This window comes from Medicago sativa, chromosome 8 (genome assembly GCF_051527215.1).
Source record: "Medicago sativa cultivar Bolivia chromosome 8, Bolivia_mono, whole genome shotgun sequence".
Taxonomy (NCBI): Eukaryota; Viridiplantae; Streptophyta; class Magnoliopsida; order Fabales; family Fabaceae; genus Medicago; species Medicago sativa.
The window spans coordinates 90,136,367-90,153,948 of NC_140756.1; the positions used below are offsets into that span (position 1 = coordinate 90,136,367).

General features: G+C 31.4%; 1 protein-coding gene across 1 annotated transcript; it reads left to right on the forward strand.

The window, feature by feature from the left end:
• Nucleotides 1-150: 150 nt before the first annotated feature.
• On the forward strand, nucleotides 151-8,044 carry LOC146903118 (Transducin/WD40 repeat-like superfamily protein). The gene is made up of 15 exons (XM_085736225.1): nucleotides 151-536; nucleotides 623-796; nucleotides 1,397-1,805; nucleotides 2,238-2,356; nucleotides 2,463-2,540; nucleotides 3,153-3,293; nucleotides 3,758-3,802; nucleotides 3,938-4,104; nucleotides 4,257-4,335; nucleotides 4,423-4,508; nucleotides 4,881-5,010; nucleotides 5,437-5,569; nucleotides 5,789-5,934; nucleotides 6,971-7,133; nucleotides 7,297-8,044. The coding sequence occupies exons 1-15, from the start codon at nucleotides 246-248 to the stop codon at nucleotides 7,500-7,502; spliced, it is 2,367 nt and encodes a 788-aa protein (XP_085592351.1). The 5' UTR covers nucleotides 151-245; the 3' UTR covers nucleotides 7,503-8,044.
• Nucleotides 8,045-17,582: the final 9,538 nt, after the last annotated feature.

A 17,582-nucleotide genomic window follows, 5' to 3' on the forward strand; every position in this document is an offset into this window, starting at 1 on the left:
TGTAAGTAATGTTTTAAAAGGAGGTGTGGGAATGAAATTGTTGAGGTGTGAGTAACATAACATTTGTGTCAAAAAAAAACATTTAGTAAAGAAAAAAGTGAAGTACGAGCCCAAACCCTTATATGCTTCAGTGGTACTACCTCCCTTGGCGCCTCCATTCTTCTTCTTCTCTTTTGCCCTGAAATTCAGAGAGTTTCAGTTCCAAGCTACAAAACGCTGCGTTTCGTTTCACTGAGCACCGAACGATGAAGGGAGGACAAAGCTACGTCTCATGTCCTCCATCTTTCTCCAACTCCGGCGACCGTCTTCTAGTCGGCTCCGGCACCTCCGTCGCTATCTTCTCCACCACCACCGCCTTACAAGTTTCCTCCCTTGACGGTCACACCGATACTGTCACCTCCGTCATCGTCGTCCCCGGTTCAAACATTGTTACCTACTGTTGGACCTCTTCCCTCGACGGCACCATCCGCCATTGGGATTTCTCCCTTCTCAAATGCATCAAAATAATTGACCTAAAACTTCCCATTTTCTCCATGGTACTCTCTCTCTCTCTCTAACGATTTTTTTCTTATCTTTATTTTTTAATTTATTTTATTATTAATTTTTGTTATGAATATTGTAGGTGATACCATCGTTATTGTCACCGGAAGAAGAAATTAGTGAAAAGAAGCATTTTGCGTATGTGTGTATGCAAACTGAAAATGAGAAAGATAATAGACCCAAACTTTGTTCTGCACAGATTAGGAAGTGTAATTTGACTGATTTTCACAAGCTTTCCATAATTACATTGAAAGAGGTATAACTATTTTCTACTTTTTATTCAATTCTTTTTTTTTTTTTTTTTAGGTTTTATTGTTGTTGTGGAGGTTGTGAATGATTGTATAATGTTAGGGTTATGTACTTATATTAATGTTTCTTGTACTTCCAAGTAATTTGAATTAGTGTGTTTGGTTCTGCTGTGACAAAGATTGATTTTGGTTAAAAGTGGTGTATGCTTGGTTACATTTATGTAAAAGTAAGTTAAACAATGAATTCGAGTGTATGTTTGGTTTTGCGGTGACAAAAGGTTGATTTTGAGTGAATTGTTCATGTAAAATTGATTTTGGTTAGTTGACAGTTAATCTATTATGTTTGGATACATCATGTAAAAGTGAGTTTAAAAATCAATTCAAGAATGAGAAGTTCCAAAATTCTAGTGTAAGTTAGAATCAATTTCTACTTGAGATCAACCAAGCATATCAAAATCAATTTTACACCTCTAGAATCAATTTTGGCTAAGCAAAAAGTGGAAGCGAACGTAGTCTTACTTTTGATCCTATTAAGTTGTCAACATTTATGAGAATATGATTTAAATATTATGTATGATTGTTATGAAGTGTATGAATGTTTTTTTCAGACTAAAAAGCCTCACCCTTTGATCGTTAGTCCCTGTGGGAAATTTCTGGGCATAAAGGAAAAACGCACACTTCATATATGGAAAGTTCCTAAAGTGGACTCTAATTCTGCTGTCTCAAAGAAGATTTCCCTGCATCATACAAAAACCTTTTCCGTTCTTGCATTCCATCCAACTGAGAGGATTGTGGCTGCAGGCGATGTAACCGGAAGAATTTTAATTTTTAGAGGATTTGGTGCTAAGAACTTTCAGGAAAATGATGCGCTGTTGAACAGAACATCAATGACTGATGAGGAATGTAAGCCTGGGGTAAGGCAAAATGATGATGCCGAATCATGTTCCACATGGCATTGGCACTCTGATGCAGTGAATCTTTTATCCTTCTCTTCAGATGGAGTCTATTTGTATTCAGGTAAACCATACGCCTCGAATTATTATAAAAAACAATTGAACTGGACAATGATTGTCCGCGGAGCTAGAACTAGGCTGTTTTGCAATTATTCTTCTGTTTGGTTTGAAAACTTTTCCAATTATCTTGTAAGGATTTTGACTTCCTGTGTCACATGTATTAGAGGCGGCTCATATGCAACAATATTTGCTCCAATTAGGATTTCATTAATTATTTACTTAGTAGATGTCTTTATAGTTTCAAATAACCATTCAAACTGTTTTGAATAATGTGTATATCTTAAACTCTTAGCGGTAACCGAGTCTTTCAAAAAGCAGGTGTGCTAAATGAATATAAGAGAAGGTTGATGGTGGTTTAACTGTCTTATCCTTTATTGAGCAGAAAATTATTGGCTTTTCAAATATAAAGTTTGTTTGTGCCATCATTTTATAATAGGTGGGAAGGAAGGAGTTCTCGTGCTTTGGCAGCTAGACACCGGAAAGAAGAAATTTTTACCAAGAATTGGATCTCCGCTTCGGTATTTCATAGATTCTCCAGATCCTTCATTTGCCTCGGTGAGAGTTGCCTTTATGTAGTCGAATATATGATTGTTAGTCTGTGGGCATGTCCCAACAGCAAACTAGCTCTTTATAATGTTTTAAACTAATCAAGGGTCTGCAGATATCTTGTGCAGATAACCAAATTCATATATTAAAGATCTCTTCTATGGAGATAATGAGGTCTATATCAGGGATCAAGGTTAGTTCCTTTATTTGGTCTATTCATAATATTGTTTCTGGTATCGGTCATCAGTGTGTCTTAAAATATATTTGGCATGACACATCATTGTTTAGTCTTACAATTTTAAAGTTTCAAATGTCTATTGACCATCATTATAAATTTTCTACTTAATTAGGCATGCAAACTTGCATCACGTCGGTCAACTTTAATCACCGTATTTGATATGAAGAGTGACTTTGTAATTCACTACCACAACTAACATGCTGAGAATATATAAAAACTGTATGCCACATATCCTTATTTGGTCTTACAATTTTAAGTCTCAAATGTCTATTGACCATCATTATAAATTCTACTTAATTAGGCATGCAAACTTGCATCACGTTGGTCATTTTAAACACTATATTTTGTATATGAAGAGTGTTTTTAATTCACTTCCACAACCAACTTTGCTGAGAATATATAAAGACTGTTATGCTAAATGGACATTTGCCTTTTGAAAATGATCTTGCAAGAACAATGGGAAAACTGATTTTTATTTATCTATACATTACATGTTTGTTTTGATAACATGCATAAGAAATGCATTTGTTGAAGGTTTGATAAGAACCTGACATTCCTTTTTTCCAGCCTCCTTTGTCTTCTCAAGAAATATGTGAAAGTATTTCTAGCCAAGCAGCCTTTGACCGCTCTTCTGGTTTAGTGGCTGTACAAACAGATAATTATGGCATCCAATTCTACAGCTTGTTTGCTAATCGTGGACTTTATGAGGTAATATCTTGATGTTCAAAAGCCCACTTGGGTTGGCCTGGTGGTATTGGCTTGGGTCTTGGGAGTGTGCTCCTCCGCAAGGTCTCAGGTTCGATTCTCTCCGGTGTCAATTTAGGTGGGCTATTTAGCTTCTTCAAAAAAAATATCTTGATGTTCAATTTTCTTTTTGATTATTAATTTGGTGTTTGGTCTGGTATTTCTAGATTAATTTATAATTACTTTTAGGGTCTAGTCAATGATTCAGGGAACTGGTTAAGGAGTATTTATTAAATGTTTCGTAGAAGTACTTAAAAACAGTTGATAAATGATTTGTTTTTTCAATGTAATAAATGTTTTCCTTTTCATTAATTTTCTTTTATTTCCTTCCTTTAAAAACACTCCTTGGGATTTGCCTTGCCTTTAAACTTTGATAACAGCCTTCAAAATTGAACACATGGGTTTTAAAATGTTGAAGTTTGTTGCAGGTTCAAGTATGTGAAAGAAATTATCAACCAGTTGACGAGGTCACGGTATGTGAATTCGCCCATTTTGCTTCTAAATATGATGTGTTGATAGTCTTGCATATAAGTATTTGCACATCTTGTCTCAGCTAATTAATCACTTAATTGATTGTTACATTTATTCATCAAATAACGTGGTTGCAGGTAGTAGTGACCATGGTGGAGTTGTCTACTGACGGCTCTATGATGGGTACCGTAGAAGTCAAGCTACCTGAAGAAGGAATAGGAGGTCTTATTTGTTTGAAATTCTGGGATTTGGATTCAGATACCAAAAGATTTTCAATGTCCACCCTTGTTTATGAACCTCACAGGTGTGTCAACGGATTATTTGAACAAGAATTATAAAAATGTGTGTCATTGTTATATTTTTAGTTTGTCTTTCAGATTCCGTACATATTTGTAGATATATTGTGCCTTCAGATATATTAGAAAGTGGTTTTGACACATTTCTGCTTATTAATAGGGATGCTCATATATCCGCTATTACGTTTCATCCGACCCGTCATATGGCTGTCAGCGCATCTTATGGTGGAGATTTCAAGGTATTTTTAGATACCCTTTTTAGATACTTTTTTTGAATGCTTAGGAATTTTTCTGGTGACACTTTTGTCTTTCTTGCTCTCTTTCAGATATGGGTTTGCAGGGAAGAAACTCAGCAGAAAGACCAGACGCGTCGGAATTTTAGTTGGATGTGCCATGCTGTTGGGTCATATAAGTATAAATCCTACTTTAATTGCTACATTTAATATTTTATTTTGTAGGCTATAGATATTAAATAAAAAATAACCAAAACTTAAAGCTTTGCCTTCAGTATGCAAGTTTCACCAGCCCCAGTCATCTCTTGACTGTTGGGCTGTAATAAAGTGGTTAACGTACTTGAGCATTTTTTTTTCCTGTAATAAAAATGTAGGATTAGCGGTGGTTTGAAAGTTCTCTTTTGAATTTCAAGATTTCCTTCATTTTATATACTTTTATTTACCGTCATTTGGCCCCTTGGTGTATCTTCAGTAAGATCAGTCAATTGCATAATTGAATACTTGATTTTAATTATGACTTACTGATCATGCTGTTACTTCACCCTTTACAGAAATAAAGCAATGAGAGCTGCTGCTTTTTCAGCTGATGGTTCTGTGCTTGCGGTTGCAGCCGACACTGTTATTACATTGTGGGACCCTGACAAGAATGAGCTCATTGCTGTTGTAGGAGAGACTCCATCGGTGATTTTTTGAACTCTAATCATATCTATTTGTATTTGCGTGTTTGTGCGTTTCTTCACACGGGGATATTTCAAACGTGTTCCATTTCAACAAATAAGACATGCATGCTCCTCACTCAGATGCTTGTGAAAGTTCATTCGCCATTACTTGTGTGATTATTTTGTGGAGTCTTCATGAAGATTATGGCTGCTATTGGAGGCAGCAATGCTTACATTTATTGGATCTTTTTCTTGCAGCATACATTAAAGTATCAAACACAGGATTATAAAAACAATAAGAAAGAAAGCATGGCATATAAGAAAAAAATTTCCTTCTGTTATATTTTTAGAATGCATGCCTATAAATGTTGGTTTGGGTTCTGTATTTTAGGGTTCCTTAAGTTGTACCTGTCCTCATCCCTGTTGGTCTAATTTTTTATTCTTTCAGCCAATTGGGAGGCTCATCTTTGTTGGAAATTCAGAGTATCTTCTTTCCGTATCTTATGGTTCTGCACCACAGCTGTCTGTTTGGAGTATGTCAAAGTTAGCTGCATCTTGGTCATATAGGATTCAAATAGAAGGTTAGAAGAAATATCTTTCTCTACAATTTTTTAATGCTTGTTACGTCAATCAAGTTTTACCCTACCATGTTGATATTTTTTCCTCTCCGTCTTTTTATTGATAAGCATTTTTTTTCACTTCCGTTCTTTGTATTTCCCCGTATAGTCCTTGTTTGTAACCTATGACTCATTGAATGGGGTATTATTGATCTGACAAATTTGTTATTCATATCCATGCAGCTGTTTCCTGTGCATTAGATTTATCATATTTTGCTATCATTGCTCTCATTCCCAAATCAAAGGAACGTCTGTTTAAAGGTGATGGAATAATCTTAGTATTCAACGCAACAGATCCTATTCCAGTGGCTTCCTGGTCTGTAACGAAGGTATTGTTTGTTTACAAAACCATTTTTTTCTATTAAATATTATGACATTGACAGTGTTTTTAAATGCAACAATCAAGATTGAGAATGATTTTTTAAATGCACATTGCCAGTGCTTTTGAAAGTTGTTTTTTTGCAAATCTATTTAATGAATTTAGACATTAGGATTTTAGCTTTTCTGTTGCACTTTTATTTCTCCAACGTGTACTATTGTGTTAATTTCTGAGAAGCATGGGCACATTACTTGACACGAGGCACCAAAAATCTTTATAACACAAGCTTTTCTGTGTTGCATCGTGTTTGGTAAAAAGTCACAAGCTTTTCTTTGTGTTGCATCGTGTTTGGTAAAGAGAAGGTTTTTTTTTTTTGTTTAAATCATAGGTTAAATATTACTGACCTCAATTATATTTCATGAGAATTGAGTTGTGTGAGTCGCTTGGAACTGATAATAGTTCATCTGTTGAAATAAGAAAAAACACTTTAAAATAAAAAGGTTTTAAGAAAATAACTGTTGGAATTAAAAAAAAAAACAGTTGTTAATAATAAGCCGCGAAGAAATAAGTGCAAGCTAGTATTGTGCATTGTCTGAGAGATAGAAACTGGGTCTATTTGTTTTCATTAAATGTTTGTTTTTATCATTTTCTATTTTTCACTTTTAATTATAAAACTGCCATCTTGTATTCACTTTGTTTCCTTTTTGTAAGATTATACAAATTTTTGAAAACATGAAATAAAGTAAAAAAAAAAAAAGGTTCAGTTTTGTAATTAAAATTAAAAACAGGAAATGAAAATTGACTAAAACTTAGTTTTGTTCGTTTTTCCTCCACTCTTGTCCATGTTTTGGTATATATGCATACTAGTCTCTAAATGAATAGAAGTTCATTCTAATCAGATTATTTTGGAGCTGGAACTAGACATATCTTCCAGAATTGTCTTTTAATTTAATTTTTAGCCAGTCTAGTGCCGGAATGAATTCTTTAACCATGAATGAAATTTGTGGTGTTCTGTTTCTGCTCTTTGTCTTACTCTCCTTATTCAGGCCAAGGGAGGGAGCATTGCTTTTATTAAAGGAAAAACATCACAAACACTGCTTACATATTTAAATGGAGATCGTGAATATGTTCTCTTTGATCCATATGACAAGGAAGCACGTGAGCTTAATATGACTATGCAGGATGATCTTGTTGGGCTTGAAGAAAATGGTGGGTTTACTTTGCTTCTTTTACTGATTTTTAGATTTGTTTTTAACAATGAGCTAATTGAAAATTAGTCAATAAAAATGTAAAATACTTCCACTTTTTCTCTGTTATTACGGTACTTGTTTAAGATTTAGCTTTTCATTTTTCCTCTTCTCCACAATTTCAGGACAATTTGGATATACATCAATTTATCCAGAGTTGCCCGCGTTTGAATTAAAAAGGAACAAGACATCATCAGTTTTCTCTGGTGTATCAAATAGGCCTTGGGAAACCATATTTAGTGGGTCATCACATATGTTGCCACCCCTCACCAAATTGTGTTCTGAATTTATGGAGTCTCTGATGGAGAAAAGGACATCGATGGTAGAATGACATACTACATGCATGGATCCGTTGTTGTAGGATATTTGTTTCTTTGGTACCTCTTGCACTTAATTCAACAGAGCAGAAGATTCGTAAGGATTGGGCTTGAAGTTGAGATGTTCCCTATGAGACATGTGTAAACCCTACCAACTAGCTGCTGCAGGTTGGCATGACACTTGATGGGAACTGTTTGTATGGTTAGCATATGTAGAAAGAGTTTGGAAAACTAAAGATTTCAGCTTTAGATGGTTAGTTAAGACTGCCTAGTGTACCAGAGAGGTCCCCCCCACTCCAAAAGAATTTTGCTAGTTATTTTTTTTAGTTATATATATTCTTAGTTATCCCCTTCTTGGATGAAATTTTTGATAGTAACAAATGTGGTTGACTTCAGTATGTTTTAAAATGATAAGCTTGCAGTGTAGCAATTTTGTAGGCTCGTGGTACTGTGACTGGGTCTAGACGGTTAGTTGGGAATGCTATGGAAGATACAGTTCGTGTAACAGTATTGTCAATTGTGATTTATATGCCAATTAATTGTTTGTTGCATTCTATACATATGCTTTCTCTGTTTTTACTCTTACCTAATTTCTATGTCTATTTTTGGTTGTAATTGGTCCGGTATGATGCATTTCCAGACCTTGTTTTTTTGGAGGAGTCTGCATCACAAAGTTAGATGCATAGTGAATGAATTTAAACAACACCATATTCTTCTGGTAGCGTACAGGAATTGGTGGATGTGATAAAGATGTAGCTACAGAGAGTTTTAAAGGGAGGAGAGGACCACCTTAGTGCTATGGCTTTAAGACAGCACACCAATGGCCCTCTGTTTGATGTACAAAATACGCAGACCATGGTTATGAACCCTCTTTTTTTTTTACTAATGATTACAAACTTCAACTCACAAATACATTTTTCATCTAGAGTTAGCTACGGTGAAGATAAGCAATAGTACAACCTATACTTACTTCGGTGCACTTCCATTTCACTCAGAGACCTTTTTTTTTTTTTTTTTGTGTGGAAAAACCCTCAAGTTAGTATTGGAAACAGACCTTGGATATTTTGACATTAAGACTTGGCTTGATATTAATTCTCACTACCAGAACAACTTTTTGAGTAGCGTTTTCAACTAACATAAATGCAGATTTTATAATTCACCAAATCAATCAACTTGAAGCAATGAACTTGCCGACGGAAAAGTCTACCACTTCATCAACTGCTTTTGTTTTTTATTTTGAGGGAAACTGTTTTTTTTTTTTTTGAGAGAACTGCTTGTTTTTTTGTTACTACCATTTACTACTATTTCATATTGTTGTTATTATTTTGGTGCATAATTTAACTTCTACTCCATTCGTCATTCTTTATAAAGTACACTAGTATGGACACCCGTGCCAAGCACGGGTTAGAATTTCGTCGTAATTAAAATATTGGATGAAGATGTATTATTCTCATTTATGTGGTTGCTCTATGTCTAATGAGTAGATTAATACCAGTGCTGGTTCTTTCCATAAGGTCCAGTGATGATATTATAACTCGGTTTTGCGAATGAAGCATGGGTGAATCCCAGTGACAAATGTCGGCTGCGGAGAGTCTTATACTTAAGTGAGATATGTTGATGTGTTGACTGTGAGCTAGAGTTTCACATTGGATGTGAGAGTAGATGTTGAGCAACATATAAGTGATATGATCCATATACATAATTTCTTAAGGTTTAGGTTAAGATGTGGTGTCAAACTCACGTGTGTGGATTATCTTTGTATGTTGAGATGATCAAACTCAATGTAGGATTATGCGAAAATCACAATATTGTTATCAACCGGTTTTTTAGTTTTTGGATGTCATTTGTTTATTTTCATCTTAAAGTTTAGTTTTTATATGGCATTCTCTTCCATATGTTTTTTTTTCATTCAACGTCTATTATTTCAATTTATTCACTTTTGGACTTTTGTGGCAGGTGAAAATGGTAAATTGTCGATGTGTTATGTTGAGTTGACAAAAATATATATTTATTAGACAATTTAAAATCATGTAACGTTTTCCTTAAAAAAAATCATGTGACATTTGTTTAATTGAATCTAATTTTTTGGTAAAATAATTACCCAAAAATCTCGGACTTCTTCGACCAACCCATAAAATAACCAGCAACTCACACTATTCTCTATACCCTCACAAAAAAAATGCACAATACTTATTTTCTTTCGTTTATCTTCCCTTGTGTTTTAATTCCTTTTTTGATTTTTTTCTTTTAATTTTCTTTATTTCTTCTCATGGAAGAAAGAAACATAAACCCCTCTCCATGAAACCACCGCCAACCAATTTTTTTGAACATTTTGTGATTTCAATTGACCATATTTAAATACGTAATGTAATTACGGAGGTGGATAGTTGAATGATAATTTATCAAGTGTGTATTAAAGTTCTGTATTGGATGGAATAATAGATTTTGAACATCATATAAGTGAGATGACTCCTGATGCCTAAAGATTTTGGACGAAGATATGATATCAATCTCACTTGTGAGGTTTCTCGTAATCTAAGATGGTAATCAAACTCTATGCATAATCCCCTAGAAGTCCCAAAATCATGATGAACTGTTTTGTTAGTTTTTATATGTCATTTGTTTAACTTTTTTATCTTAAATTTTAGTTATTGAATTTCATTCACATTCATTGTTTTTTTATTCAGCATTCCTTATTTCAAATTCTTTAACTTTGGTCTTTTGTGAATTCTGATAATGAAAAAAGATAAATGTATTATTTTGAGTTTACAAAAATATATACTTATTAGAAATTTTAAAATGATGTGACGTTTTTTAATTGAGTCTATTTTTTTCGTAAAGCAATTACCCCAAAATCTCCTAATCCTTCAACATACCTACAAAATTGCAAGCAACTCAATCCATTTGCTATACTTTAAAGGTTAAAGCACACACCCCTTACTTGTTTTCCTTACCATGTATCTCATGTAAAAAAATTCCTTTTTCATGTTAGGTCTCAGTTTGTCCTTATAATTTGGATATGTCACCATATTACACATGCAAAAAGTCTCACATTTAAGAGAGATGTTAATATGTCATATGTGAGGTATAGTTTCACATTGAATTCAATGGTAGATGGTAAGGAAAATATAAGTGAGATAACTTATGCACATAATGTCTTAAGATTTTAGATGAAGATGTGGTGTGAATCTTACTTTTGTGGTTGATCTTAGCCTAAACTGATTATATAAAAAAAAAAAAAAATAGGCTCCCTCAAAAGACACAATATTATGATGAACTATTTAGTTAGTTTTGGATATCATTTATTAAATTTTTTCATCTTAAAATTTATAGTTTAGGGATGTCATTTGCTTTGATGCTGTTTTTTTATTCTATCTATTATTTCAAACCATTTTACTCTTAGTCTTTGGTGGGATCTAAGAATTGAAAAATGTAGAAGTGTCATGCTGAGTTGAAAAAAATACATGCTCATAAGCTCATTAGATATTTTAAGTCGATATGTGGTGTCAATCTCCATTGTGCGATTGTTCTTTGTATAATATGAGGATCAAACACAATATAGGCTCCCTGTGTCGTCCCAACATTAAGATGAACTATTTTGCTGGTGTTTAGATGTCATTTGTTTATTTATTTTTTTAACTTAAATATAGTTTTTGGATGTCATTCGCTCTCATGCCATTTTTTATTCAACCTTTATCATTTAAAATTACTTTACATTTCGTCTTTAATGGGATGTTACAATGGAAAAATGCAGATGTGTTATGTTAGTTGACAAAGCACATGCTTATTAGACATTTGAAAATGACGTGACACTTTATTAATTAAGTCTAATTTTTTGGTAAAATAATTACCCAAAAATCTTCAACCCCTTCAACAAACCCATATAATTACCGGCAACTCAGTTTATTCCCAATAATTTTTAGGATAAAGCATGCTACATATATTTTTTTCCCTAATCATTTTTATCATGTTCAAATTCTTTTTTCGTATTCTATTTTTTCTTTTTAATTTCCTTTCTCTATTATCATGAAATAAATAAACATAAATTTGCCTTCATGAAATCACTATCAAACTACCTTTTTGAACATGATGTGCCTACGATTGACCTTACTTGACTATGTCACATATTTACGGATGTGGATAGTCACACACTTGATTAACATATGTTAATGTATCAAGTGTGAGTTGACGTTCTACATTGGATAAAATAGTAAATTTTGAACAACATATAAGTGAGACGACACATATGCTTAATGACTTAAGATTTTTTGTGAAGATGTGGTGTGGCAATCTCACTTATATGGTTGCTTTTGACCTAATATGGTGATCTAACTCAATGTAGGCTCATCTGAAAGTCTGAACATTATCCCAAAATTATGATAAACTACTTTGTTAGGTATTGGATGACATTTGTTAATTTTTTATCTTAAATTTTAGTTATTGGTTGTTATTCACTTTCATGCTATATCTTTTATTTAACATCTATTATTTCAAATTCATTCACTTTTAATCTTTGGTTGGATTTGACAATGAAAAATTGCATGTGTTTTGCTTTTTTTTGAAAAAGTATTGCATATGTTTTGCTAATTTGACAAAATAAAGGGTTGTTGTATTTATTATTAAAACAATGTGACATTTTTTATTTAGTTTAATTTTTTGGTAAAATATATACTAAAAAATTTCGAACTCCTTCAACAAACTCGTAAATCACCAGGAATTCACTCTATTCTATATACTCTCATAGACAAAGCACAAACATTTGTTTTTTTCTTATCATCTCTCTCATGTTTGAATTGCTTTTTTGTCTTCTATCTTTTTCTAATTTACTTTCTCTCTTCTCATGAATGAAAAGAATAAAAACATTCATCCATTAAATCACCACCAACCCACTTTTATAGCATGTTATGTTTTCTCTAATCTTATTTGGTTATGTTACCAGATTACAAATGTACAAAGTCTCACACGTAAAGGAGATATGTTAATATGTCATATATGAGTTAAAACTTCATATTGGATGCAAGAGTATGTGGTGAGAAACATATAAATGAGATGACTTATATACCTAGTGCGTTAAAGATTAGGACGGAGATGTGGTGCAATTTCATCTTTGTGGTTACTCTTAGCCTAATGTGATTATCGATGAGAAGACTTTTGGTATTTGCTGGAAAGTAACCATGGAAAAATATTGATGTGTTACTTGAGCTGATAAATTACATATTTATTTAACATTTTAAATGATGTGATATTTTTTTAATTAAGTAAAAAAGAAATGGTAAAAAGAAACGTCATATTAAACATTCCCTTAATTAAGGGGTGTGATCGTAAAAAGAAGTGGTATACTTATTCAGTCATTTAAATTGAAAATAAATCATATTTACATCAAACTGAAGAAAATATCTATATTTACGATGATGTGTATTATTTATTTTTTTATGAACGATGATGTATATATCTTGTTAGTAAGCATTCCATTAAAATTCACCAAAAGAAAAATTTGTTGGTGGACATATTCAAAACTACCAAATACATTTGAAAAAAAATAAAAGAATATATTTTGCATTGCGGATGTTTTTCTCACAAAGAAAACTTGTTATTTTTAATTTATTTATTTTTTATAAGTGAAAGTTTAGTGAGTCAGACTCCAAGGGCTCACCTGAATTAGGATAGATTTTGAGATTTATCGAGCTCTAATTGAGATACTTACGTACCACCCATCAAGAAGTTTTCACGTTAGCAGTAAAAGCTAAACTCACGACAATTGAACCAAATCTTCATTGAGCAAGAATATATGTTTTTGATACTAAATGGGAGAAATCCATAAATTGAAAGTTGAATTAGGAAAACATGTTAGTACCACTTGAAAGACATTTATTTAACAAATTAGTAAACACCCACAATTAACATATATCGGTATAACTTGACCCAAAAAAAACAAATATAGACATAATTGATTTTTTGTGTAAATGCTGATATAAAAACATTTAATTTAGAATGGTACCATAATCATCATGGACAATTTTAAATAGTTATTTGAATATTTTGTTTTATAAAAATGAAATATCATAGCATGAAATGAGGTAGGAAATGAGAGACCGTCATGTGTACTTTATATGTAATGTAAGACAAATGTTTATTATAAAGATAAAGATAAAAATATAAAGATCTGTAGCTTGATTGAGAATGTGCTTATATTGTCGATATATGTTGATTTAGTTGATAATAAATTGACTCCAGCCCCCATTAAAGTATGAGTACAATTCTCAATACCAGCGTTAGGACATCCTCGATGGATAGTACATTGTAATCTCTTTTTGATTCTTGAGGTTTTCTCTTTGGACTCAACTCACCTAAATAAAGAGAGATATTGACCAAAAAAAAATCTCACCTAAATAAAATTATTAAAAAAAAACGAATATGTTTTTTTAGGGGAAAAGATAGTATGTTTATATGAGTAAAAAAAGGAACATACTTGTATGGTGCGCTTTTTTCTTGTGCTATTTTTTATTGTTATAAAAACATTAAAATATATTAATTTCCAACTTTTATTCTGATGATATAATTCAATGCAAGGTTTTTCCTAAATAATTCCTTTCCATTTGGAAAATACGTACACTTGATTTTATCAATGTATATGATTGGCAAAAAAACAGTGAAGACCAAATGTTGATTGCAATTAAATTGAAGAAATCAAATAAGAAAAAGGGGACAATAACCTTTACTGGTTTTCATGGAAAATAATTTCATTTCTTTTGCATAATGAGGAATGCTAGTAACACACATTTTAATATACATTTTTTAACACACTCTTTTGATTGGTTAAAACTCACTTGAGTTCCACCAAATTTATATGGGTCTCACATGATTTGGTAGAACCCGTGCGAATTGCAACCAATCAAAAAGGTATGTTGAAAAGTGTATGTTGCTATCATTTCTCTTCATTTCATTCATTTTTATAGATAGTATAAAAAAAATTTCTTAAATGTCTAGACCTTTCATATTCTATACTACTTTTTTTGGTTCAAACATGCATATTCATTCGTTAGCAGTAACAAAAAACAAAACAAAAATTTCGTTAGCAAAAAAAAACATGCATATTCATTCAATAATAATAAATGGTTTTAGCAAAGAGCATATACATTAATATACACGGTTTTGATTATATATATAACTTTTTTTTGCATTTACTATTATTTTGTTGCATACATTGATATACTATAAAAAAACTTGTAATATTCCAGAAAAAAAAAGAATATTGTAGATAAACGCTAATTTTTTTTTTACATCTTGCTCCTTTTTAAAGTGATTGAATCTGTTTGGCTTGGAAATTATCATTCACATATGTTAACATTTGAATGACTTATAATATAAGTGATGACACATATAAAGTACACCCTCCGGTCACTAATATAAGCAAAGGTTTAATTTTTAGATTCATTCATTAAATGACGTATGTAGTCTATAATAAAGATTACATACGTCATTTAATGAATGAATCTAAAAATCAAACTTTAGCTTATATCAGTGACCGGAGGGTGTACAAATATCTTTTTCAATTATTCATAACACATTCATAATAATATCATTCATTTATTTGGTCAAACAAATAGCTTCCATATTTATCTTGCATGATTGATGCATTTATGTGTATCATTAATCATTTAGTAACAAAAGACATTTATCTTGCATGATTGATACATTTATGTGTATCATTTATCTTGTTATTCATAGACTTGTTTAAAAATATAGTGGAAAAAATCTAATATGTTTTTTTGTTGTTGGGGTTAACCCTCCGGTCCCAGAGGAAAAGGACCCGGGTAATTCGAGCAAAGAGGAAATTTAAGTCTTAACAAAAATTATTTTTCTTAAATAATTCATCTTTTAGTAGTACTCATTAACCACTTTGAGTCCAATTAATTGTTTCAAATTTACAATTGTTTAAAACAATATTGGAGTTTTCTAAAAATGGTTGCTTTTTTGTACTTTTGTAAATAACAAATGATCAAGTTTATCAAAGCCTCATTCTTTAAAAAAAAAAAAAAGTTTATCAAAGCCTCCAAATAGATTGTACTGCCTCTTTAAGATCGAAAATAATGTTGTGATGAAAAAACTAATCCGAACAAAATAAAAGTATTATACATATAAATGACATAATAAGAAACACCAAATCAATATCTGAACTGAAATATCTGAAGGTACACTATTCACTCCGCATAATTTCATTTTTGTGTTAAACTAAAAAATTTGTTTGTAGTCATGTTTCGTTGTTTGATAAGATCCAAGATTTGTAGCGCAACACCAAAGTAGACATTTCCTTCCTTCAAATCCTTCTCAAATTTATAGATCATATTTCTTCATACAATAGCATGAATTTTATTACCCTGAAAATGCAAATAGTTAATTGGAAGAAGAAAAAAAAAAGGAACTGGATAAAAAAAATGAAGGAAAACTAAATACATAATTTTCACACCTACATGCTATAACAAAAAGCACATAAATACAACCACAATGAAAAACAATCATAAAAAGTATACTCGAAACCTAAATTATGGACACCAAATGTCTTTTATTTTATGAGAGGAAGATGGTAGATGAAGATAATGAAAAACAAATTGTCTATATATAGGAAAAAAATCATGTCAAGATCAATTTTGATTGGTTCATAAAAAATAAATGAGTCATGTCTATTTTGATTGGTTAAGAAAAAAAATTATGAGTCATGATCCATTCTAATTGGTTGATAAAAATATTAAATGCAATGGATACATAATACATAATACATAATTAAGTCAACTTTCTTGATCAAAAGGTCTTTTTTTTTAGGGAGATCAAAAGGTCTAATGCATTGCAAAAAATTTGTTTGAGGAGCATTAAATGCTAGAAGCAAAATGAGGCGCCACGTGTACTTATGCTCATAGAAGTATCCTTTTGTATTATATAAAGATTTCACATTTTAACAAATATTAAAAAGCAATTGTCCATAAGTCCTAGATCAAGTTTGTTTGTAAGTTTTAATGGTTATTTGTCATTTCGTCTATCTAAATTTTTTTTAACAAGTAATTACTTATTGTATTAATATTAAATAACAATTGGTAGTGTTGTACCAAAAAACAATTTAGTAATACAATTAAGGAAAATGTTAACGAGTGCCCCCGGGGCACTCTTTAAGGACCATAATTAGTAAGTATATTATGAAAATGCATGTAATCAATGTCTTGGAAATTGAAATGTTTGACTTTTTTAGAGAATAATTGCTAATTTTAGATAGCTTAAAGAGTGCCCCGGGGGCACTCGTTAACAAGACCCTACAATTAATGTTTATATTTTGGGTATACCTATTAAATTGTTTTTATGAATACCGGGACGCAAACACTTGCATCCAATTTGGAGAATTGCCACTAAAATGTTAAATTTTGTAGTAGTCTATTTTTCTATTAAAAAATAAGTATTGTCCCAACCAAAAATATTATGTAATTTGTGAAAACTTAAATGTTCAACTGTGAGAGATAAATTAATGAATGTTTGGTTGATCACATACATAGAAAACAATTATAATTTATAGATATTTCTAATCTCTAAACTTTTATTTAATAACAATGATATCATCATATACTACTAAAATAATAAATTTAAGGACAAATTTTTGTAACGGAAAAATGACATATCTCTCTAACTAATCTTGCTCCCACCCGTTGAAATTTCAAGACCTGTCAATGAGGATATGTATTCAATATTAGTTATTTATTTTCTAAAATAAATTAGCAGTAATAATCAATAATATATTTAAAAAATAATAATAAAAACATGTAATAATTTGAATTAGGACTTTTTTACGAGAGTTTGAACTTATATTTAGGGCAATCTATTTTTTTTTTCCCAAAGGATTCTTATAAAAAGGAATACCAGTGTTCTTCTGATTGTTGTGTACAGTTTGACACTTGGAAGATGAATGGATCATACATTGAATTTGTTTTTGGAACATAACTTATTAACTATGCGGGGTGTATTTTTGTGTTTATATATACTCTTGGCCTCTATGTTGATTCTTGTACAGGGGAAGTTGCCTAATAAAATGTGCTGATAAAAAAAAAAAAAAA